Source organism: Triticum urartu, chromosome 2A (genome assembly GCF_056163025.1).
Source record: "Triticum urartu cultivar PI428250 chromosome 2A, HENAU_Tu73, whole genome shotgun sequence".
Classification (NCBI taxonomy): domain Eukaryota; kingdom Viridiplantae; phylum Streptophyta; class Magnoliopsida; order Poales; family Poaceae; genus Triticum; species Triticum urartu.
In genome coordinates this window covers 365020194-365043936 of record NC_141874.1, presented here as the reverse complement: position 1 = coordinate 365043936, position 23743 = coordinate 365020194, and the positions used below count along the sequence as shown (strand labels likewise).

The 23743-nt window shown below is 44.0% G+C and overlaps 2 protein-coding genes across 3 annotated transcripts; one reads left to right on the top strand and one right to left on the bottom strand.

The window, feature by feature from the left end:
* The first annotated feature begins 236 nt into the window (after positions 1-236).
* On the top strand, positions 237-9882 carry LOC125537383 (ankyrin repeat family protein / regulator of chromosome condensation (RCC1) family protein). Of its 2 annotated transcripts, XM_048700689.2 has the most exons (12): positions 238-473; positions 1989-2344; positions 2428-2721; positions 3046-3223; positions 3365-3587; positions 4383-4525; positions 4617-4906; positions 4983-5195; positions 5277-5762; positions 5898-6542; positions 8769-9284; positions 9383-9882. In XM_048700689.2, exons 3-12 carry the CDS (start codon positions 2452-2454, stop codon positions 9620-9622), a joined length of 3204 nt encoding a protein of 1067 aa, XP_048556646.2. In that variant the 5' UTR covers positions 238-473; positions 1989-2344; positions 2428-2451; the 3' UTR covers positions 9623-9882. The 2 variants fall into 2 exon arrangements, with proteins under 2 accessions (XP_048556648.2, XP_048556646.2); XM_048700691.2 differs by lacking the exon at positions 1989-2344 and having other exon boundaries at positions 237-473.
* Positions 9883-13168: 3286 nt separating this feature from the next.
* OVA6 (Class II aaRS and biotin synthetases superfamily protein) lies at positions 13169-21384 on the bottom strand. The gene is made up of 11 exons (XM_048700688.2): positions 21027-21384; positions 20527-20583; positions 15685-15795; positions 15457-15543; positions 15270-15383; positions 14925-15131; positions 14639-14776; positions 14221-14382; positions 13921-14120; positions 13580-13663; positions 13169-13488 (listed from the first exon to the last, which is right to left on the bottom strand). The coding sequence occupies exons 1-11, from the start codon at positions 21348-21350 to the stop codon at positions 13347-13349; spliced, it is 1626 nt and encodes a 541-aa protein (XP_048556645.1). The 5' UTR covers positions 21351-21384; the 3' UTR covers positions 13169-13346.
* Positions 21385-23743: the final 2359 nt, after the last annotated feature.

The window sequence follows — 23743 nt, the reverse complement described above, 5'->3', positions numbered from 1 at the left end:
TGGCACCAATGAGGAGTTGTGTTTTCGCGGGTTGGAGGGGATTTTATCGCGTCTCTCAAATTTTTCTTACGGTTGGATGCTTTTAAGATTTTTGTTCGGGTCACTTTTTGGCTAAACTGAACGTTATTTTACGGGTCAGCGATTTTAAAAGTCCGCTAGAAATTTTCTAAAAACCGGCAAACTCGTTCACGGCTCACTTTTTCTCCTGAGATCACCACGTATCTCTATCTCATCGCTCTCTCTCCCGACCTCACAGAGAGAGAGAGACCACGCACGCCAGGAAACCAAAGAGAGAGAAACGAGAGAGGGCGGTTCCTCCCCCTCCTGCGCCCGAACTAACCGGAGCATATTCCACGCCGGGATCCCCTCCCTCCCTCCCTCCCACATAAACGCAGCCCTCCCGGGGAGAGAGAGAGAGAGGACATAGGACAGCATGTGTTCTTGACGGGGAGTCCAATCCAATCCAATCCAAGGTCAGTTGTGGATTCTTCCATTTCCATTCTCCGTCACTGGATTCTCGTGTATGAGGCATGGGTTGGATCTCGTTTCTGTGGTGCTATGCGCGATTTCGTCTGGTCGTAGATCCGTTTGTTGGGAGTAGACAAGGATGCCCCCGGCGGTTGCTCGGCGCAATGCCGGTCCGCTCCGGTTGTTTGATCCGACTTGTGCGCCAGTATTCGCAGCGGGTAATGCTTGGTTTTTGATCGGTTACTCCTATTGTTTCTGTACGAAAGGATGAATTTCATTTTAGATTCGTACGGGTGTAATTGCTGTTGATTTGTTTCCAGTGAGAATTCCCGTCTAGCTCTCTAATAAATCACGTATTTTTGGAAGAAGTTTGATGGCTTCCGCTACGTTTGGTGCAGTTTTATATTCATCTGCACGCAAAAATGTTTATATGTTTCTCTTATTACTTTCTTTTGTGTGTGTTTCCTGTTAGTTTTTGCTTGACTCTCTCCTTAGGCAACGCAAAAGCATCTGCTGTTCCTCGTGGTTGGAATATCCTTTCTGTGCGGATCACTTTTTTGTTTTGTTTTTCTGCCGTTGATCAATTGCTACACCGTTTTATATATTTTAGCCGGTCATTCCAATATTACTTCCAAAAAAATGATCGAACATTACTTAAGACTTGCTAATTGTGTCGAACCAGTTACTTGAAATATGATCTAGACCTTACGGGCTGTTAGACAGATTATTTTTGTTAATTGCTTGTGCAGTGTATACAATTTTTTTGTCTGGACCGTTGTTACTACCTGAAGTCCAAATCAATATACTCTTATAGGTATAAACTGGCATCTTCCTTTTCTAGTTCAATATGAAGCTCAATTTTGAGTTTGGGGTTTCTATGCTTATCTTGAAAAAAAGAAGTTCTCTGCCACATAATAGTTGACAGTCTGTTGCTTTGTTTGATAAATCAGATCATTAGATGCTATCCAATTGCTTGGTAAATCAGATCATTGCACAACCTGGTAACATATTTGTTTGCAACTTGATTAAGAAAAAAGCTGATGGCCAAAAAGTAGCTCTAGTGTTCTACCATACGAAATATGACAGAGGAACTCTAAAATGGCCACCTGGTCACCTGTAGGTTGAGAAATCTATGTGCTAGATTGTAATTTTACTATGATGTGATGATCATTTTCTATATCGTGTTAGCTGCATATTTTCCAAGTTTTTTTGGCCGGCTGACTTCTCTAATACATATATAAGTTCACATATGCCCAAGTAGTCCTGCTATTGCACTCTAGACTTTCACGCAAATGCCTTTTTGATGCTGGCCTCTTTTTCATCAAACATTGGTTAGAATTGTTAGTTAGCAATCTCACTCACTATTATTTTGGCTGTTTGCTAATATTTATTCTACTAATCGATGCCATTTTTAAACCCGTCTTGTATCTTAATTAGCCCATTTTATCATTTGACTGATCTACTGTCGATAGTTTCTGCATTATGTCCTTCTACTAATTTATATTCATTTTACTATGCAGGTTGATCTCTATTCTATGGATGCTTCTTTATCTAGCATCCCATTTGGACATGGAATAGCATCCTAACCTCATGGAACTCTAATAAAATAATTGGGCTCAGGATGAAGATCTAGTGCCATGCTGTCCTATGTTACTTGGCTAGTTTAGGATATCTCAGTCTTAGAGAGTGGAGATGATAATCATCCAAGCTTTCTGCCAGTTCTCCTTGCAGAGATAAAACTGTAACGATACTAGACTTTTTCTTTAGGATTAAGATTAACTTACTACCGATTAGTCAAACGGTACCAAAATAGTGTTGCTGCTGTGCAAAATACCTGTGGCATGCAAGCAGTTCAGCAGTGGACCTGCCTTTCTAGGTACCATGACATTTTAAACTAAACAAATGTCATTTTCTGATATTGTTGTGACGGAGTACTGATTTGTCTCAATAACCCCATAGATACTTCTGCAATTGAGAAGTGCCATGGAGCCTTCAGTATCTCCGCCAGGCGCACCGAAGCAAGCTGGCACGCGCAGACCTTGTACTGGATGCTCTCTGAAGGATTTGTGTCTTGTTTCAAAACAAGGGTCAATAGCTGAAGTGGAATCTGCTTTGGCCTTGATAAAAAAGAACGGTGGAAGCATTGACGGTAGAAATGCATTTGGCCTTGGTGCCCTCCACCTTGCAACATGGAGAAATCACCTTCCAATCGTCAGGCGGCTCCTAGATGCTGGTGCTAATCCAGATGCAAGGGTATGCACCACCTTTGTCTTCATTTATAAATTTTCTTATTGTCTCCTTTTCATTAAAGCACTATGCCTCCATTTATCGAACTGCTGGGTTGCTATTGGGCATTCTACAATTATATGCATTGGCAGAGGAAAACTTGTATCCAGATACCAAAGGCAAATCATAAAATATGTTCTTCATTGAGAAAAACATATCCTTAAACGCCCACATTGGTGTGAATTTGAAGTATATAATCTGTTTGCTCTTTACTTGCTAAATGCAATTTTTGTCCATTATTAAGTATCACACTATTTTTTTGTAAATTCCCACCAAATTCCATTTTTGCAGGATGGAGAATCCGGTTGGAGCAGCCTTCACAGAGCACTTCATTTTGGCCACTTGTGCATTGCTGGTGTTCTTCTACAGTTTGGTGCATCCCTCAATTTGGAGGACACCAAGGGTCGTACACCTATTGATCTTCTCTCTGGCCCTGTATCACAGGCTAATGGGGATTCTCCCAATTCAGGTAGCATGCCTCTCTTCTGTTTCGGGAGACAGTTAATTTGTCTCTAATTGTGTTCAGTGCTTTGGTACTGGTGTGATTATGACCTTCTGGAAATTTCTTTAGGATGCGCTTACAAATCCTCCTTACCTTTTTCCATTTTAGTTGCAACGGAAGTCTTCAGTTGGGGAAGTGGAACAAACTATCAACTGGGAACTGGCAATGCCCACATACAAAAACTACCTTGCAAAGTAGATGCCTTGCATGGGTCATATATCAAAACTGTTGCTGCATCAAAGTTCCACAGTGTAGCAGTCAGTTCTGATGGTGAATTATACACTTGGGGATTTGGTCGAGGTGGTCGTCTTGGACATCCGGATATTCAGAGGTAAGCAGTCATGCAGTATCTAATAAAACACTTTTTGTAGAAAGGTTGAAAATGGTTATCTCCACATGACTTTGTGGTAAGTTCTTTGCAGAGAATGCACAAACCTCAAAACACAAGCACTTATTTGTTCTAGAATTTTCCATACTTTAACCCTCTTAACTTTTTTCTTCTAAATGAGTTACCATTCCTTTTTACCTGATGGTCTACGATTCACTTCAAATTATAAGCACTTCTCATTTGTTTTAGACCCTTCTGTACTTTAGTTCCCCAAAGTGATTTCTTCTAAACAAATTGCCATTCAATTTTGTTTTATGATTTTATAATTCAAGGCTATGCCACCTTCATAAAGTCTGTTTGGCTTTGAAGATACAACACTAACTACTCAAAACTGCAGTACAAGATAGTTAAAAATAAATGTGCTGGATATATTTCACATCAGTTTTGTGTAGTATATACCATGCAGTCTTTCGATTATTTTGTAGCTATAATTTGATTTCCAATGCGATGAACTACGAGAATTAAATCTACATCATATAAGTCATGCATATATGACTCCAAACTTACATGTAGTGTGGTATGTCGATATTCGTTCGTACTTCGGTTATCTAAGCTCCCACATGCAATGCACATGTACCTTACTAGTATATTCAAATGTGCCAATGAAGCGTAAAGTCGCTAACATTTTTCAACAGTAGTTGAGCACTAATGTCTCGGGCCTTTCGGTGTTAAAAGTCTCATTTCTCATGCTATTGGTAAAATTTATTTTGTGTTGCTACAACTACCATTTTATTGCAGTGGCCAGACGACAGCTGTGATTACCCCTCGCCAAGTGACAGTTGGATTAGGCCGTAAAAAGGTGAATGTTGTGGCTGCTGCGAAACATCACACAGTGATTGCTACATCAGCTGGGGAATTGTTTACCTGGGGATCAAACAGAGGTATGTGTGAATGTGTATGTGTCTCCAGCAACATACTTCTAAAATTTACAGTGTGCTTATGGCCTATAACAAAATGCTATGGACGATGCAGAGGGTCAGCTTGGTTACCCTTCTGTCGATACCCAACCAACACCAAGGCGTGTTAGTTCACTCAAGCAAAGGATAATTGCAGTAGCCGCTGCAAACAAGCACTCAGCAGCAGTTGCCGATACTGGCGAAGTGTTCACATGGGGTTCCAATAAGGAGGGCCAGCTAGGCTATGGCACTTCAAACTCGGCATCCAATTGCATTCCAAGAATGGTAGAGTATTTGAAAGGAAAAGTATTTAAAGGTGTATCTGCAGCAAAATATCATACGTTAGTGTTTGGGGCTGATGGTGAGGTAAGTTAAAATCGGTTCGAATAACACCAAGAAAATTAACAGGCCTCAGACCTGCTGATGTCACCCTCTTTTGCAGGTGTTCACTTGGGGTCATCGCCTCGTGACCCCTCGCCGTGTTGTAATAGCTAGATGTCTTAAGAAGGGTGGAAATGCAAATGTGAAGTTTCATCGTATGGAACGACTTCAGGTGATCTCTGTGGCAGCTGGAGTGATGCACAGTACTGCTCTAACAGCTGATGGTGCTATTTTGTACTGGAATTCATCGGATCTGGACTTAAGATGTCAACAGGTTCTGTTATTACATCTCACAAGGTCATCTTTTAAGCTATGTTATGTGTTTCATGCTTACATTTAAACTGTTTCTGCACAGATATTCTCTATGTGTGGACGGAATGTAGTGAGCATCTCAGCTGGAAAGTACTGGACTGCACTGGCTACATCAACTGGTGATGTTTTCATGTGTGATGCAAAGAAACGTAAGGATGAAACTCCAGTATTTACTCGAGTGAATGGTGTTAAGCGAGCATCATCAGTTTGTGTTGGTGAAACACATATGCTTGTGCTTTCTAGTATTTACCATCCCGAGTATCCACCCAAACCCAAATTCCAAAGCAAAAAGCCCTCATCAGAATGGAGTGGTGTGATGGAAGAGTTGGATGAAGACATATTGTTTACTGATGTCCAGCCTGAAACTGATCTATCTGTTACCAGCAATGAAATGAGCAAAGGCATACCCAGTCTGAAGAGCCTCTGTGAGAAAGTTGCAATTCAGCATATAATGGAGCCAAAGAATGCTATACAACTTCTTGAAGTTGCTGATTCCTTGGAAGCCAAAGAGCTCAAGAAGCACTGTGAGGTAATACATCGGTGTGCTGCAGCTTACATGCATTATACAGTTGTTACCACATACTGATATGCATTCATCCTTTGTCCATGCCTAATTAATTTTCATATAGTGATTTCTGGTACTCTGCTGTGCAATGCGATGCAGGATACAGCTATTCGCAACCTTGATTACATCTTCACAGTGGCAGCTCCTTCAATTATGAATGCTTCTCCTGAAATTCTTGCAAATTTAGAGAGATTGCTGGATGAAAAATCCTCGGAGCCCTGGAGTCACCGCCGTCTTCCCACAATGACAGCTACTTATCCTGCTGTCATTGATAGCGATGCAGAGGGAGATAATGCAGGAGGATTCCCTAGGCTCAGGGACAATCAGAAGCCTGCATCAAAGTTGTATGGAATGTCAGGTTATGGTAACTTCCTTCAGAAAGAAAGCAATGCTGAGCAATTTGTCTCCAAACAGATCAGGGCAATTCGCAAGAAACTGCAGCAGATTGAGATGCTCGAGGCTAAACAACTGGATGGTCATCAGCTTGATGATCAACAGCTAGCAAAGCTCGAGTCTAGGGCTTCCCTTGAAAGTGAACTTGCAGAGCTGGGCTTTCCAACAGAAGCATTTTCAAGACCTTCAGTTTATGTGCCAAACAAAAAATCTGAGGGTTCTAAGAAACAGAAGAAGAAAATCAAGCAGGCAGCACAATCTGATATTGCCTCTATAAAGCATGAGGACAAGGAGCAAAACCACAATAAGGAGCTTCCAGAAGTGTTACCAACCCATGGCTCTTCAGAAAAGGTTTGCGCTCTTCTATCCTATGATACCAATAAGGTTCATTTTCTTTGGTTCTTTCCGTGTTGGTCTTCAGTCTCATGCCTGTATTCCTAGCCAGTGAAAAATCTTCTACCTATCTTAAAGACCATACGGTTGAAAATAAAAGGATTGCTGTCCTACATTTGAAATTTTGATTTCTGTGAAAGTGTCACCTACACTTCCATTTCAATATTTAGTTCTTCTCTATATCATTTTGTAACAAGTCCACAAAAATGAGAAAATTCCAACAACCTCCAACTTCGGGTTTTGGAAAAAATCTGGCTGCACCGGCCTTACTGGTGACCAGTTGTATAATTTTGGACTGGTCGTGTTTATCCGTGACCCTAGTTACTAGCAGTTTTTTTATGTATGCTTGGCCGTGTCTTCGTGGGTTTGTTTGACTAAGTTTTGCACCTTTGCTTTTCTCGATACCTAGTGGTGAGAGGCCATGCGAAACTTTATTCTTCTGGTACCTGTTCTGAGTGTTGCTTCCATGGGAGGCTAAGTATTTGATAAGGCAGAATATCTTGTTTCTTTCTTTTAAGAGTTATAATTCCAATTTTTACCCCTAAGTTTCAGATTTGTGACAGATTATACCCCATCTAACAGAAATTCTCGTCGCTTCACATTTCAGCGCTGACTTGGATGCCACATAGACTGATTAATCTGGCCAACCGGTTTTCTTAGGTCCGGTTTGTTTTGGTTTTGTTCAACCACACTAACACATGCACGAACACGAGGTCCTCCATGCTGTACCTCGCGCCCTTCCCCACAAACATCTGTCGGTTTGGCTCACGCCCAGTGCCCACCGCCGATAACCCGGGTGTGCCAGTGCTTTGGCAAGGATGCCATGCCTGTGGCGCCATCATCGCTGGATGCCGGCGGAGCACCTCTTTCTTGAGCCGCCATCACAGCTGTGCCCTTTGGTCCTTCGCGCGTGCCGCGTTGCTGCCGCCGGGACCTGTTGTAGTAAAACACGATGTCGGCCAGCTGGAGCAGTGCAAAGACGACAACTCTCACGACAATGCCAGCGACGCCGTGCCAGAGAGCTTGCCCTTCTTGTTGTTCCCAGGCACGTTGTACTCGGGCTCATCCCGGGTGCTGGCGATGGGGACGGGAAGAAGGGGCTCCCGCTGGAGGTTTACCCACAAAGGCGTTGGCCGGAAAGCGGTGTGAGGGCCTACAGGATGGAGACGCTGAAAAGGCGGTTCCTGTCCGGCCACAACACCACAACACGCGCAGTGAAGCGAGGCTGCTAAGGCCATGTTCAGTGCATGGGAGCAGAGCGGAGGCCACCACCCAGATCTGGCGAGGTCTGGCTCCCCCTCCTATCTGCCCAGATCACCAGCTTCGGCGGCTGTTGCAGTCGATTCGACCCCCTTTGGAGGCAGATGCACTTGATCCAGGACGTGGTAGCCTACGATGGCGGCCTCTGGTGGTGAGAAGTGTGGTGGCATCTGGTGGCGACTCCGCGTCGTAGTCCACTGCGTGTCCTACTCCCCATCGTGAGCGGAGGCTGAGTGCCGCCTCCCGCAGCTCCCTGGTGGTGTGGCCGTATCTCCGTCCTCGGCGCCACCTCAGAGTGGCTTTACGGACGGTGTCGCCGGCTTGACTGTGGTTCCGTCCTCTACAACGCAGGCATGACCGGCTGTGCCTTGTCTCCATCCCCAGCCTCCATTGCATCGATGTCGCCGCTCCCACGGCACGGAGCTTGTGAGGAGGCCTGGCTCTGATTATGGGCAACATCCTGGTGATCTGACCTGAGTGTTGTCTGCAAGAACGCCGCCTACTTTGAGGTCACCAGGCCCATGAACCTGTTCACCGGCTTGTCGGACGGTGGGTACCACAGGTGCCGGCGGAGTGGCATCGGGGACTTGCCTTTGCTGCTGGAGAACCTCAAGGTCCCGACGCCAGACTTCATGATTGACGGGTTGTACCCTTCCCTCTCACTGCGGCTGGACCATGGTCATGACGCCATCAAAAATCAGAAGGGGTAAAAACTGACAAATGATTATTACATGGAGTAAAATTGAGGATTTTTTCTTAAATGGGGTAAAACATGTCACAAACATAAATCGATCCTATTTATGTAGGCATTTCTTTATAGTTTCTTTGCTTTAATCATCGTTTTGTTCATTATGGATGTGTTCTTTTATTTATCTATTATGTTAAAGGAAGCAACAGTATTAATAAATTTATATATTCAAGCAGGAACCAGTCAAACCATCTGATGATGGCACTTCGAGTAACACAAAAGCCATCTTTTGTCCATTAGGGAACAAAGCTTCCGGGCCAACTTCATCAAAGAAGAAGAACAAGAAAGGTGGCTTGTCATTGTTTTTGAGTGGTGCTCTTGATGACACCTCAAAGCTAAGCTTGCCTACTCCTGCTGTGCCTGTGACACCAAAGCAAGAAGGACCTGCCTGGGGTGGAGCTAAGATAACGAAGGGACCTGCTTCCCTTCGTGATATTCAAAGCGAGCAGAGGTCGAAAACGAACGAGCTGGTGACGACGAAAGCAAAAGACCGCCATGAGGATTCACCTGACAGTGCTGGGCTTTTGCGGCTTTCTTCATTTATGCCTGATGCGTGTTCAAGTCCAATATCTGTTACACCTGCTCGTGCTGTTCCTGCTCACGAAGGGGATAAGAGCACACCTCCTTGGTCATCTTCAGCTACCTCACCCAACCTATCACGGCCTTCACTCAGGGACATACAGATGCAGCAGGTTGAGTTCATGTTACCAAATGTTAAATTGATATGTATTTTCTTACACCAATATAACAAAGTGCAGCCTCTGATTGAAACCAACTGACTTTTGAGCAGGAGAAACGGCACCACGGCGTTGTCTCCCACAGTCCGAAAACCCGGACATCAGGCTTTGCCATACCATCCCTGGGCGCAGCGCCAGAGGTTGTTGGCGTGAAGGACAACGTTCCCAACCGCTGGTTTAAGCCAGAGACTGACACCCCGTCCTCCATCCGCTCGATCCAGATTGAGGAACAAGCGATGAAGGACTTCAAGCGTTTCTACACCACCGTGAGGATCATGAAGCCACAGGTCTAGGATGAGCTGCTGCGGCCTGGCCTCAATCCCGGAAGAGTTAGTCATCTTGTTTAGGCTCACCCTCCCGTTGCAATGTACATTCAAGTGTACAGTCAGTTTCTGTTAACTGTAGGTTCCTTGTGTCGAATAAAGTTCAAAGCTTCTCCTGGCTTTCATTTTTTGCCCTGCTTTTTTATTTTAACTTTGGCAACCTTTATTAAACGATGATCATGTCTGTTACAAGATGGAGGAATAAGAAAGTCAGGAGTGTTTCCTTCTAACTGGATCGGCATTGCTCTCCTGGGCGTCGCCCTGCCGAAAGAGCTCATCATCTCCCGGTAGGCAGAGTTCAGCAAGACGCAGTACTTCCACCCTGCGTGGAGTTACTAATACCGGTGTTCAACCCATATGTCACAACTTCCGGCGGCTGCCTTCTACTCCCTCTGTTCACAAATATATAATGTTTTCGACTTATCATACAAGTCTGACATATCTTGAAGAATAAAATTTCATTACCATGTACCCTCTCTGTCCCGTAATATAAGAGCGTTCCAAAATGGAGGGAATTAATATCTATATCTATCTATACCAATATATTAAAGGGAGGATTGTTTCTCCAGTATTTTTCGTTCACGATGGACCCACATAATTTACGTCCTAGGCTTTGTACGTATAGTGGCGCCAGATACTGAGAGGAAAATATATTTTTCAAAGTGAGTATATTTTAGAATGCAAAAATTTGGCAAAGTTATTAATAAAAAATTTAAAGTCGCATATTTTTAAAGAAAAATATTTATCTTTTTTTTTGAAACCTGAGTATTTTCTAAAATACAGACAAATTTTAAACTAGGAGGTATTGTTGTGATTATTTCTCGAATTTAGAAACATTTTTAAAACAAAAATATTTTTTGAACTTTAAATTTGAAAAGGCAAACACTTTTGTAAACATGTTTTTTTAAATGGGAGGTAATGTAGCTAAATTGTTTTAATCTATACATATATTAATAAAACTTGGCGAATATTTGAAATATGCCCACATGATGCTTTGTTTCACTTTATTTTATTAAACTAGGGATACGAAAGGAATCTTTTCTCTTTCGCGTCTTCACGTACAACAAGTCTCACTCGGTCTAATGACTCCCGTCAAAATGCATGATAACACGGACATATATTATGTGCAGTGCTTTTTCCTATTATATTAGCCAAATGATAGAAACAAATTGTGTTCAACGCTTTTGATCTTCATCGGACACGAAGACGGCTCAACAATCCAACTATTGGACCTTGCCAACCTTGGTTAGTGACAGCTGGTGCTGCGACCACCGACGACGAGGACGACAAAGACGACAAGCGGAAACATGTGTCTGGTGTTATATTGAAATGGAGGATGTGGACCTGAGAATGAGGTATTAGTCGTGTTTATTATGTTATGATAATGAGGGTGAGGTCTTTAGCCATGCTCAATGGGTAAACGCATGTAAGGGCTGTTTTCTCCCGTTGCAATGCACGGGAATGTTTTCTAGTCTATACCAATATAAAAAGATCCAAAGAGGCAGATCCAAATCATCTCAACCGTCAAATCATGTAATCTAGTGGTTCAAATCGCTCCAATATTAAGCACCAAACACGTTTAACGCTTTAATTATCCACCACTGCCATTGGTTATAAACATGTTTAGACTCAACGCTATCCCATGAAATCTACCATGTAATTAATATCTTACCATTTCCATGAAGAAAGTAATTAATATCTTACCAAATATCAATGTGCCACAAATATGCCTTACCTAATATAACGTGCCACTAATATCCTATCTAATACGTGCATTGCACGTACATAATTACTAAGACCGGCCATAGTGGGAGTAACATCACTAGTAATATCACACTTTTCAAGATAATTTTGCTTATGTGGCACATATTTAATGATGAGAGAGGTGATGGTGGTAACTTAGCTAGTTACTGTAACATCACACATACCAAGACAATGAGTCTATAGGCTAATAAATGAACCATAACATGACAACACACATATGTTACTACCCACTATGGAGATAGTAACATAGCTTAGTAAAATGTGATGTTACTAGTCTAAGTTACTCCCCATTATGACTAGTCAAATAAGAAATGGTATCATCTTGATTCTAGTACTATGGCCAATCCATACATCGTTTTCCATTTTATATGAGCTCATTATTACCAACTTATCTCAAGAGCCCGTAAGAGGAAAATTACAACAAACCGTCCTTTTGGAGACTAGAAAACATGCCCGTGCGTTGCAACGGGAGAAAACAACCCTTACATGCCTTTACCTATTGAGCATGGCTAAAGACCTCACCCTCATTATCATATAACATAATAAACACGACTAATACCTCATTCTCAGGTCCACATCCTCCATTTCAATATAACACCAGACACATGTTTCCGCTTGTCGTCTTTGTTGTCCTTGTCGTCGGTGGTCGCAGTACCAGCTGTCATTAACCAAGGTTGGCAAGGTCCAATAGTTGGATTGTTGAGCCGCTTTCATGTCCGATGAAGATCAAAAGCGTTGAACACAATTTGTTTTTATCATTTGGCTAATATAATAGGGAAAAGCACTGCACATAATATATGTCTGTGTCATCATGTAAATTGGGTAGTTTCTGTCAGATATACCATGAAATCTTAGCTGGACTCCTCATGCATTTTGACGGGAGTCATTAGGCCGAGTGAGACTCGTTGAACGTGAAGACGTGAAAGAAAAAAGATTTCTTTCGTATCCCTAGTTTAATAAAATGAAGTGAAACAAAGCATCATGTGGGCATATTTCAAATATTCGTCAAGTTTTATTAATATATGTATAGATTAAAACAATTTAGCTACAGTACCTCCCATTTAAAAAAAACATGTTTACAAAAATGTTTGCCTTTTCAATTTTAAAGTTTAAAAAGTGTTTGTGTTTTAAAAATGTTTCTAAATTCGAGAAATAATCACAACAATACCTCCTAGTTTTAAAAATTTGTCCGTATTTTAAAAAATACTCAAGTTTCAAAAAATAAAAAGACAAATATTTTTCTTTAAAAAATGTGCGACTTTAAATTTTTTAGTAATAACTTTGCAAATTTTTGCATTCTAAAATATATTCACTTTGAAAAATATATTTTCCTCTCAGTATCTGGCATCACTGTGTACGTAATTTAAAATTTCGTGGTGCTAATAAAACAAATAGTCTTGTTTAGTCTATTGGTAAGCATTTGAGTGCTCTAGCATGAGTGGCAGGGTTTGATTCCTTGCGTTGCAATATTTTTTCTTGGAAATTCTTTTAGCGTGGGCTCTTTGTACGCTAATGGGCCGGCCCATTGCGGCTCTATGCGTCCTGTGATTTTTTTTTTGATAAAAACAAATCAAGAGAAGTAGAAAATGCTGCGACGTACAAAGCCTTATGTGGGTCCACCGTGAACGAAAAATACTGAAGAAACAATCCTCCCTTTAATATTAATTAGGGAAGGAAGAGGATATTTATATGCAAAATAAGACAAACTTGACAAAAGGACTTTGTTATACACCGGCACCGTGCTGTCATGACTGAATTAAAATCTTGCGCCGCGTCAAATATTTTTTATATATCTTGCGGATTGTGGATTTATATGGAAAAAACCCTTTAAATTCTTCGTTCATGGTCAGTAAAGACCACAGAGAAACTGTGGAAAAGAGAAAAGAATCTGTAATAAAAATATTCTGATCTCTGGTTGCACAAAGATGGCCTAATATGACTTTGCAAAAATAGCAACTTCATCGGCTGGATTGCCAGTCATGAAACATTTTTTCGCACCCTCCGGCTGATCAAAGGGAAAGCACCTGATGGTCGCACTGGTCTCTTCTTTCACCTTCAGCTCATCCGCATCGCTGAAGTTTACCACAAATCAATCAAATCGTCAAATAAAAAAAACATGGTTGACCCACAAGGATAAAAGCCGTCCATTCAAACACGACCTACCTAGCTGACCATGGACCTCTTGCCCATTTACCCTCGGAAATGACCTCCTTCAGTTCTCCATATGAGTTGACATCAACTATATTACTGCAAGGAATGAAAAGGTTATTAGTTCTGATAAAAAAAATCTGGATCATGCAATGAAGAGAACCCACAAAAGAATCCATGTGTCCGACGACAAGTACATATAAACCTAACACAGGTACACACCAGAACAGTTATTATCACTATGGGGAAAGGATGGCATAAGAGCACAGAACAAAACGGGCATAAGAAAGTAGCAATAAACACTTCTTGAAGACAAGTTATGAGTTCATAAAAAATATATTCTGGATCATAAGTACCTATCACGAAATGTGATGGCCTTCTGTAGAAGAGATGCCTGAATTTCCTCTAGACGGTCTTTTATATGATCCACCAATATTGATGGTTCCATAGATATTCCAAACTCCTTTCCTTGCTTTCCAGGGACATCTCGCCTAGAAAGCACAACACTCCTGTTTTTTACATCGCGGGGACCAAGTTCAATCCTTATGGGAACTCCCTGTCAAAACAATAGAAGAAATGTCAAGCACAAGCCTATGGAAAAGTAGAAGGGGAAAATAACTGAACTGGAATTCCAGTAGAAGTGCAAAAGTGGTTACTTTCATTTCGTAAAAGTTAAACTTCCATCCAGGTGTCCTCAGCTCTGAGTCATCCACTTTGACTCTAATGCCTGCTTCTTTGAGCGTGTTCTGAACTGAAGCTACAGCTTCCATAACAACACCCTTTTCGTCACCCTTTTTCCAAATAGGCACTATTACCACCTGTGTTGAACAAAAAATTCTTACATTCTACTCACAAGTGTATAGTTCAAAATACTGAGAGCAGATAGTACGATGCAAAACTTTGCAGAAAAGGGACATAGCTGGCATTTTCGGCCAAAAAAAATTGAGTGTCCCTTTTATCCAAACTTCCACAGGGGTTTTGTAGAGTACAAGACAGATGAAGGAAAAACTTATACAGGTACAAGGGCCTGAGCTTTGTGCGCACAAAGGTGTAAACAAAGCAATGGGATAAGACCTGAATGGGAGCAATCCTTGGTGGAAGCATTAAACCAGCATCATCACCATGGGTCATGATGATCCCACCAACGAACCGAGTGCTAATAGCCCAAGAAGTCTGCCATACGTGCTCAAGTTGACCATTTTCATCCATAAACTGCAGCAGGTGAGGAAAATCAAAATAAACAGTTTGTCTCAGAGGATTGCAATAGGTACTTAACTACTTATAATAGCTAAATGATCGAGTACAGGAAGCACACAAGATTCCAATAAAATGAGACAGTTCAAAGTTGGTAAACAGCAACCTGTGTTTCGAAGGCACGGGAGAAGTTCTGGCCAAGGTTGTGACTAGTTCCAGCTTGTAAGGCCTTCTTGTCACCCATCATAGCTTCTATAGTGTAGGTCCGATCAGCACCAGCAAATGTCTCCACTCTTGATTTCCTGCCTGGAATAACTGGTATTGCAGCTTGCTCATAAGCAAATTTGGTATATACATCAATCATCTGCATCGCCTGCAGAGTATTAAGAAATGGAGCAGATGACAGCGCATTAGAACCTTTCATTGTTTCACATCTGTATCATTACTACATGAATGGCATGGTACTGAACAAGTTCAGGGGCAAAAGGAACTTGCAGAATGATGAACAAACCTCCTTCTCTGCCTCTTCAAGGGTTGCATGAGCTGTATGACCTTCTTGCCATAAAAATTCAAGAGTTCTGATGAATGGCTTAGTCCTCATTTCCCATCTTGTCACATTGGCCCACTAGAATAATAGGAAATAATTAGTACAGTAAATGATAGTGAGCGTGTTGACCCAAGTCTGCCAATGAGGTTACCTGATTAATCATGAGAGGGAGATCACGATAGCTCTGGATCCATTTAGTGAACATGTGATTTACGATGGTTTCACTTGTTGGTCTTACCTACAAAACCCTCGAGAATGGAAATGCAAAAAAGTGTAGCTTTAGAAGTGACCCACTCACAGAATTAATCGCACATTTATAAGAATTGTTCAAAGTGAATATAATGGTTCTTAACTTCATAAAACTAGAGCAAAGTATTACCACAAGCTTTTCCTCCAGCTCCTTTCCTCCTCCAATGGTAACTACTGCAAGCTCCGGACTAAACCCTTGGACATGACTGGCCTCCTTCTCTATAAACGAGTACGGTATGAACTGGTCCAACAAAGAGGGCAAGGATAAGAAAGTATATCAAGGGGAATGCCAAGAAAACAGTCTCATTCAGATAAAACATGAGCTAAGCTATGTGTGAAGAAGAAACAGTCACCAATTACAGCAATAATTTGATAAAATAGACTAGCTAATTAGCTATAAAAAAGATACTCCTTCCATTCCAGAATATAAGGTGTATTGGTTCCGTGCAAGTCAAACTTATGTATGTTTGACCAAGGTTATAGAATAAAATATCAACATCTAGAATACAAATTAAATAAAATATGAAAATATTTTTCATGATGGATCTAGTGATACAAATTGGTACTGCAGATGTTGATACTTTTTTCTAAAAGCTTGGTCAAACAAGCACGTGTTTGACTTATATAAAAACTAATACACCTTTGTTAGGAGCCCCTCCTAACTTGTACTCGTACATGTACAGGGCCTGGCCTCTTGGGCCAGCTCATGGGCCCCGCTCCTGACCCACTGCTGCATCTACAAGTACACAGGAGAAGGCTACGAACGGGGTATCCAGTGGATCACGGCAAACGGCACACAGCGGCTCGGCTCTCTTCTTCCTCTCGTTCCCCTTCCTTTGTTCTTCCTTACCCAACTATCAATTAGTGTGTAATCGATACTCTGCACTCGGATCAATGGTGCTTGTGAGCAATTGAGTGGTAGTGTGATCGGGTCCCTAACATCTGGTATTCAGAGCCAGTAAATATTCCCACAATTTTTTTTCACCCAGCACCACCTCCCCCAATTCCCCAATTTCCACCGGCCACAACACCATGTCCGATCCAGAGCAGGCTCCTTTTTCCCTCGTCTATCCACCGGAGTGGGACGCCATGACCGCAGATGACCAGATGCTGTGGTTTCTCGTGCAGCTATCGGCGCAACTGGATAGCATCAGGTCTGAGTTCGCGGCTGCACGCACGGGCGATCCAGCCGGGGCTACCTAGCGAGTCGATCCGGCTGCCTCACCTGCTACTACTACCGCTACATCAACAACTGCTCTGGCCGTGCTCCACACCAACCACGACACCACCTGCCGTGCCGCTGTTTCAGGCACAAACGAGTCTGCAATTGTGGCGGCCTCTGCCGAAGTCGCTCCCAAGCTTGCCGTCCTCCCCAGCGTCTTCTCAACCATCAAGGTCCAGGAGGTCCTCCAGATTACCCACCATGCGTCCCTTGACTGCATCGCCACGACGCCCGTGACCTGTTCGACAGAGTGCCCGAACCAAGTCACTGTCACATCGTCGCTCACGTTGCCAGTCATGACGGCACCACTACTCCCAGCAACCACAGTTGTGCTCGTCACCAACCTCAGTCACCCTGCTAGCAACGGTGATTCTAACCTGTGGGCGCCCCTGGACATGGAAGACAAGCTCCTGACCACTCCATCTTCTCCTATGTTTTCAGCTATCTATTCAATGCAGCCGTTCCTGAACCATGACCTGGACGTCTCGTTGCCCACAAGGCACCTAGGACTTCTGATACGGCCGACACCATGGCCATCGTTTCTGGCAGATCATTTTGCAGAGGGGAATGAGATTCGACCAACTCCGTGGCCATCATTTCAAATCGGTGTGCCATCAGAGGACAAGGATGATTCATGTTTTTGTAAGCAGTTATTTCATGAAGGTAAAAAGTGGCTTTTAGAACTATGTGCTTGCTCTATTACTACGGCTCCTCAAGTGCAGCATTCCAATCTACCTATCACGACTGCACATCTATTTCTGAGCATGCAGAAAATGGCTGCTCTAAGCACTGAACATTCAAGCAAAAAAATTCTTCAGTTCATGCAATTTGGGCCGTATGAACTAGTCTGTTACAAGCTTCAGGGTTAAGTATCCAGTTTGTTTACTAGTGTTGTTGTTCAGACTGTACTCTCTGCATATCCTATTGATTCACTTCCTCTGTGGGAATTTGGTACATGTGCTGTGAAAGACACTGTTCTGCTCCATGGCATAGCTTGTGGTTGCGTCTCCGGTGACCCTGGATATGTGTGGTGGCCACAGGATCAGCAGCCAAGCATGAAGCGTGATTTGCAAGAATGGGCGCCTCCTGTTCAGTCTGCTTGAGAGCTGCTGCATTGGCCTTTTTGGGAGACATCTTCTGCTTCATATAGTGGTGATAACTCTCGTTTTGCAAGGTAATGGCAGCAAGACAGAGCTGCAATCACTACTGTGGCCCTCATTTCCATACAAATGCCAAGCAGTACAAGTATGGTTAGAACTACCCAAGTATGAACAAGGACAGCTCACTTCCTTAGTTTCCACTGAGTCAAGCAATTGTTGTGAGGCTGGGTCAAAGAGAGTGAAATTCAACACTCTATCCGTTTTTCCTAATTGCTCTAAACATTCCCAATGGAAAGTTGCATGGCCACTCAGTTCCAAGAGGAAAACATCTGCTAGCAGGCTCTGTCTTATGCCATGGCCATCATTTGCTTGCTATCCTGAAGGAGTTACTCTGAAGCACACATGGATGCTACCACAAGTCATTTATGTGATGAAGAGTTTATCTGGTAATCTGAATTCTCTTAGAGCTTTCTCAAGGTATTTTCCAAATCTGCAACTGAAGTCCAGATTCGGTCAAACAAATGTCCACCTGAAGCTTCCTTGGCCATCTGGTTCTTGCAATTGCCGAGCAGTGCAAGTGTGTTCAGAACTGCCTAAGGTGAAATATATTGAATATCAATTTATGGTTGTTTGTGAGCATCACGTAGTGGATTGGGATTATGCTGTTCTGGGTTGCATTCCTATTTCTGATAAATTGCAGGGAATAATTCATATTATGCATATATCAGTGCACTTGTTTTTTTTCGAGTCAAGAAGAATTTAAAGGCAGTGGTCGTGCTTCAATCAACTTTAACACTAACAATGCATGGGAACAGTGCTCCAATCTCCTTCGGAATTGCATAAGGATATTTCCAGTGCAGCTCTCGTGCTCGTGGTTTTTGAAACGGGGCAAAAATGATTCAGATTTCAGTGGTCATGACAGGCTCCTTCACAGCAAGCAGTGATTGGGTGCTCTAAGTACAACATTTCCGAGTAGTGTCTGTCTTCAGTTCGTGCAGTTTTGGCCATTATTGTCTTTTGCTCCAGCTGGTATCACGATGCAATGGCAGGTGGACAAGCATCAATCGCGTGACAAAAATTCACAACATATTTTTATGTTGCCTCGTCCCCTTTCTGAACCAATATTATGTGAGGTTAATCATGGCTGGTATTTCGACACTCTCAAACTATTTGCGATTCAGGCTGTACAATTTGCAACAGAGATTCATTATTCAGATTCCAGTCTATTTGGTAGTGTATCATTCTCCTTTGGGCATAAACAAATGTTTCGCTGGACTCCAGATACTTCAGCTAGTGGTGACCACCTTGAGCAATTGTGGGATCCTGGAGGCCTTGCGAGCTATATATGCAGTACATGTGCATTGACTTCCCTGATGCATTACTTGTTTGAAGTCTGGCTTGCATATGCGACTCCTATATGCATCCAGTTGAGAATGAAGAAGCCAATGGGCAGCGGCGAACTAAATCAGTGGATGACCATCCATTTCTTGCATGGAACATTGGAGCATGATTGCAGACTTGACAAGCTCATAGCACTATGGGGGTCCTTGCTGCCATTCTATTGCCAGTCATGCAAGTCTACGAGGAGCGGAAAATCTGTGTGTGGGCCACACCTGATGATCTAGGGAGCTTCACCGTCGTCCAGGAAGGCTATGGGACTTCAGCTTCCAATCAAGACACTTTTCAAGGAGGGAGGGGTTTCATCACCAGTGTCGCTGTCGTCGTCGTGCAGGGCTCCATCGACCACAAGTACTACCTCAACTTCGATCAAGACTATGTTGGCAACGACCACTTCCGCGGCGCCTCTTGGGATGGAGTCACCATCGGACACGGCTACTACAACTTTGTCGTTCAAGTCAACCCCGACTTCGACTACCATCAGGACTTCGAGCTAGTCAAGGAACACCGAGTGCAATGGGATCCCGGCGGTTCTCGGTGGTGTCGGCTTGGGGTCAAGCCGCATTTCAAGGAGGGGGGGATGTTAGGAGCCCCTCCTAACTTGTACTCGTACATGTACAGGGCCTGGCCTCTTGGGCCAGCTCATGGGCTTGCCCCGCTCCTGAACCACTGCTGCATCTACAAGTACACAGGAGAAGGCTACGAACGGGGTATCCAGTGGATCACGGCAAACAGCACCCGGCGGCTCGGCTCTCTTCTTCCTCTTGTTCCCCTTCCTCTGTTCTTCCTTACCCAACTATCAAGTAGTGTGTAATCGATACTCTGTACTCGAATCAATGGTGCTTGTGAGCAATTGGTGGTAGTGTGATCGGGTCCCTAACATCCTTATATTTTGGAATGGAGGGAGTACATATAGGACATAAGTATCTGGAACACGTGCATACATTCGTACTATGTTTCAAATGATTTTTTTTTTCACTTTGTTATGCCTGCTTTACATCCAAAACAAGTTAATAGCTAGCACCTGCACATCAGGTATGAAGATCATAGCTCAGCAATAGATAAGCCAAGACATAAACTGATATTTTTACAGAAGGATTATATTTCATCGTGTGGCGCTATTAAATGGTACCGACATGCATCGAATTAGAGCAAAGAACGGCAGAAACAAACTAACATCTTGATCGATCAAGACTCTGGCTTCGGCACTACAGAAAAAATAGCGCAGCCAAATGAAACATGGTATGCGTACCTGAGGGAAGTACATGTTGCTGTGCCCCGTCTCCTTGAACTTTACATTCAAATAATCCTACAACAACAACAACAAAAATAAAAAATATTCAAACTCTGTACTAAAGACACTTCCTGCTATGAAGTACTCCACTTCCAATCCCATGCAAGGATTACAAGTTTATACTAAGGACGCGCTAAAATTGACAGCATTTTATGAATATTCCTCGAATGCATAAGCAACGATAAAATGGTAAGAGTGGCACGTCAGGAAGTGAGAACTAGAGGTATAAGACTGAGAGGCGAGGCCAAGATACCGTTATGGTTGCTACAATTCGCACATACACAACACTAAATAAGTTCATACAGTTCACAGTGTATTCAAGCATCGCCTCACAGTAGCACCAGGTAACTACCATTCTTGTTTACACCAACAATGTCAAAGTCTGCCCAACAAGCACGGGCATTAAGGCGCGTTGAAGCGAGCACGCGGTAAGGAGGACTATACTCTGGAGCACCGACCTGTATGGCCTCCCAGATGGCGTACCCGTAGGGGCGGATGACCATGGTGCCCCGCACGGGCCCGTAGTCCGCGAGCTCGGCGGCGGCGATCACGTCCGTGTACCAGGCGTTGAAGTCCGTCGACCGCGGCGTCACTTGCCCCTCCCTGTCGCCGCCGCGTGACTCCATCTTAACGGGCGCTGCCGAGGAAGCACCCGCGGTCGTAGCGGCAGGGCATAGCCTCGCCGGAGACGTGTGGAGGCAGCGGCCCCGGTGGCGGAGCAGGGCCGCCGGTCTGGCCGCCGCCGGCGCGAGTAGCGAGGGGAGGCGCAGCAGCGAACCCATCAGAGGGGATGATTAGTTGGATTGGGGGTGTGCTGCCCGAATGCTTCTGCTATACCCTGACAGGCTGGACTCTTATTGGGCTTTCTAGGTCAGCCGGCCGGCCCAACTGTTGGCCGGTCGCCTACCGAGCGTTAGATTGCACGGAGCTCAGATAGACGCAGACTGCCCCTCAGAGAGAGAGACGCAGAATAGGTCGTTTGCTGCAACTAGTTAACGAGCACTTCTTCGGAAGCCTCGCAACGATCAGTGTCACTTGGTGCGCTCTCAGCCATTCGCCACATGTCGCGTTTTGAACGCTTTCTTTGGATTTTGTTTTTTTCTTATTTTTTCGCACGCGTTTTCGGCTTTTTAAACAGTTTTTTTCCAGAGTTTTTTCGACGTTTTGGTTTCTCCATGGTCTTTCTTAGCTTTTCGATAAAAAAAAGATTCAAAATTTTCTTTTGCGAAAAAACGCGTTTTCTTTTTTTTTCTTTTCGTGAAAGTCACGGTTTTTCTTCCGCGAGAGGCACGGTTGTGCTTTAGCGAGAGTCACGGCTGTGCCTCTCGGAAACGAAAAAAACGTGTTTTTTATTTTTATTTTCTTTCGCGAGAGTCACGGTTTTGTTTTCGCGAGAGGCACGGTTGTGCTTTCGCAAGAGTCACGGCCGTGCCTCTCGGAAAGGGAAAAACAAAACGCGTTTTCTGTTTTTTTTTCGTTCGTGAGAGTCACGATTTTGCTTTCGCGAGAGGCATGGTTGTGCTTACGCGAAAGTCACGGCCGTGCCTCTCGGAAAGGGAAAAAATACGCGTTTTCTATTTTTTTTTCTTTCGCGAGAGTCATGGTTCTGCTTTCGCGAGAGGCACAGTTGTGCTTTCGCGAGAGTCACGGCCGTGCCTCTCGAAAACGGAAAAAAACGCGTTTTCTGTTTTTTTCCTTATATGAGAGTCACGGTTTTGCTTCCATGAGAGGCACGGTTATGATTTTGCGAGAGACACGGGCGTGCCTCTTTCGGAAAGGAAAGAAAACCGTGCTCCCGGTTCGTTTTTTCGCCCGGTTTTTTCATCCGGTTTTTCTCGTCCGTTTTTTCATGAAAAAAAAGTTCGTCAAAACAACATGGGATCTAGTTTTGAAAATCTCGACCCGAGGAATCCAACGATGAAAACGGTTCGAGATTTGGACGCACGGTTTAAGAGATAAAACGTTTTGAATAAACGGATCTAGAAAAAAGGGAAAACTCCCAGGTTGCGACAAGTGGCGCGCTGCATGTGCGCCACTTGTCGCGACCTGGGAAAGTGAAGTGTTCTTTGCAACGAGTACTCCTTAATTAGTAATTTCGCCATCTCCCCCTTTCCTGCACGCGCGCACAAAAGAAGAGGATCTCCGCACTCACCGGCCGCCTCACGCTCGTCCTTACAACATCTCTAGCAGACCCCGCATAAGTGGTTAAATCCGTAAAAAATTTATGTTTTACAGTTTTGGAAAAAAATTGTCCAAAACAGAAACCGTAAAAATAGTCCAACCCGTAAATTTTTTAAGGACCACCGCAAATGCACACCCGAAACCCTTATCTTTGGAGGTTGGAAGGCCGAATTTAGAGGCCCCCGTATACCGGTCAAACCTCGTCGGAGCAAATACGCCGCCGCGGAGTTTGCCGGAATCCGCCCTAAACTCGCCGGAATTCATCACCGCACATCGGAAAAGGCCGCTAGACGCCGCAATCGATCACCGCCGGTTTGAATTGGACGAGCTCGACATCGTCGTGGCCTCCCATGACCTCAGCCTGGCCGCCGAAATCCTCTCGACGCGGCAGACAAAGGGGCACGGCTCGCCTGGCAATAGAGTAAGGCGCAGACGACATAGGCGACAGGGCGTGGCCGACAAGGCTGGGCACGGACGACGGAGGCGACGGGGCGTGGCCGGCGAGGCTGGGACGCAACCGGCACGATGATGGGGCACGACCAGCAGGGACGGGGCACGACCGACGGGTGACGGGGCATGGCCTGCGAGCGACGGGGTTGGGCGCGGCCGGCGTGGCCGGCTGGAGGAAGGGGCGGCAACGGCCAGACTGGAGGAAGGAGCTCTTTATTCCAGTTTTACAGTTTGTTTTACAGTATTTGTTCAGCTGCGCTAGTTTTTGAGCCACAAACACAATCGTCATGAAACTGCAAACACGTTTTGCGGGTCAAGTTTTTGCAGAGTCTACTAGAGTTGCTCTTAGCCGCCTTATTTGTCCAACCAGCGAACACATTCGTTAGTCACGAAGAAACATGACCATCGGAGTAGTAGTGATTTTCGTTGTCGGTCGTAGCGAAAGAAGGCGATGGTTGCAGATCTGTACGCCCGCCCTTGGCCGCTCTACACTTGCATGCGCTTGTCCATCAACTTGCACCTCTCGTGCCCTCTCCTCCCCTCG

Excerpts from the sequence above, each read along its gene's own strand:
- LOC125537383 (XM_048700691.2), top strand. The coding sequence starts at position 2,452 with ATGGAGCCTTCAGTATCTCCGCCAGGCGCACCGAAGCAAGCTGGCACG. Across the intron at positions 2,722-3,045 it reads GTGCTAATCCAGATGCAAGG|GATGGAGAATCCGGTTGGAG; the intron begins GTATGCACCACC and ends CCATTTTTGCAG. Across the intron at positions 5,196-5,276 it reads TGGACTTAAGATGTCAACAG|ATATTCTCTATGTGTGGACG; the intron begins GTTCTGTTATTA and ends GTTTCTGCACAG.
- OVA6 (XM_048700688.2), bottom strand. The coding sequence starts at position 21,350 with ATGGGTTCGCTGCTGCGCCTCCCCTCGCTACTCGCGCCGGCGGCGGCC. Across the intron at positions 20,584-21,026 it reads CCATCTGGGAGGCCATACAG|GATTATTTGAATGTAAAGTT; the intron begins GTCGGTGCTCCA and ends TTGTTGTTGTAG. Across the intron at positions 14,777-14,924 it reads CCCGTGCCTTCGAAACACAG|TTTATGGATGAAAATGGTCA; the intron begins GTTGCTGTTTAC and ends CACCTGCTGCAG.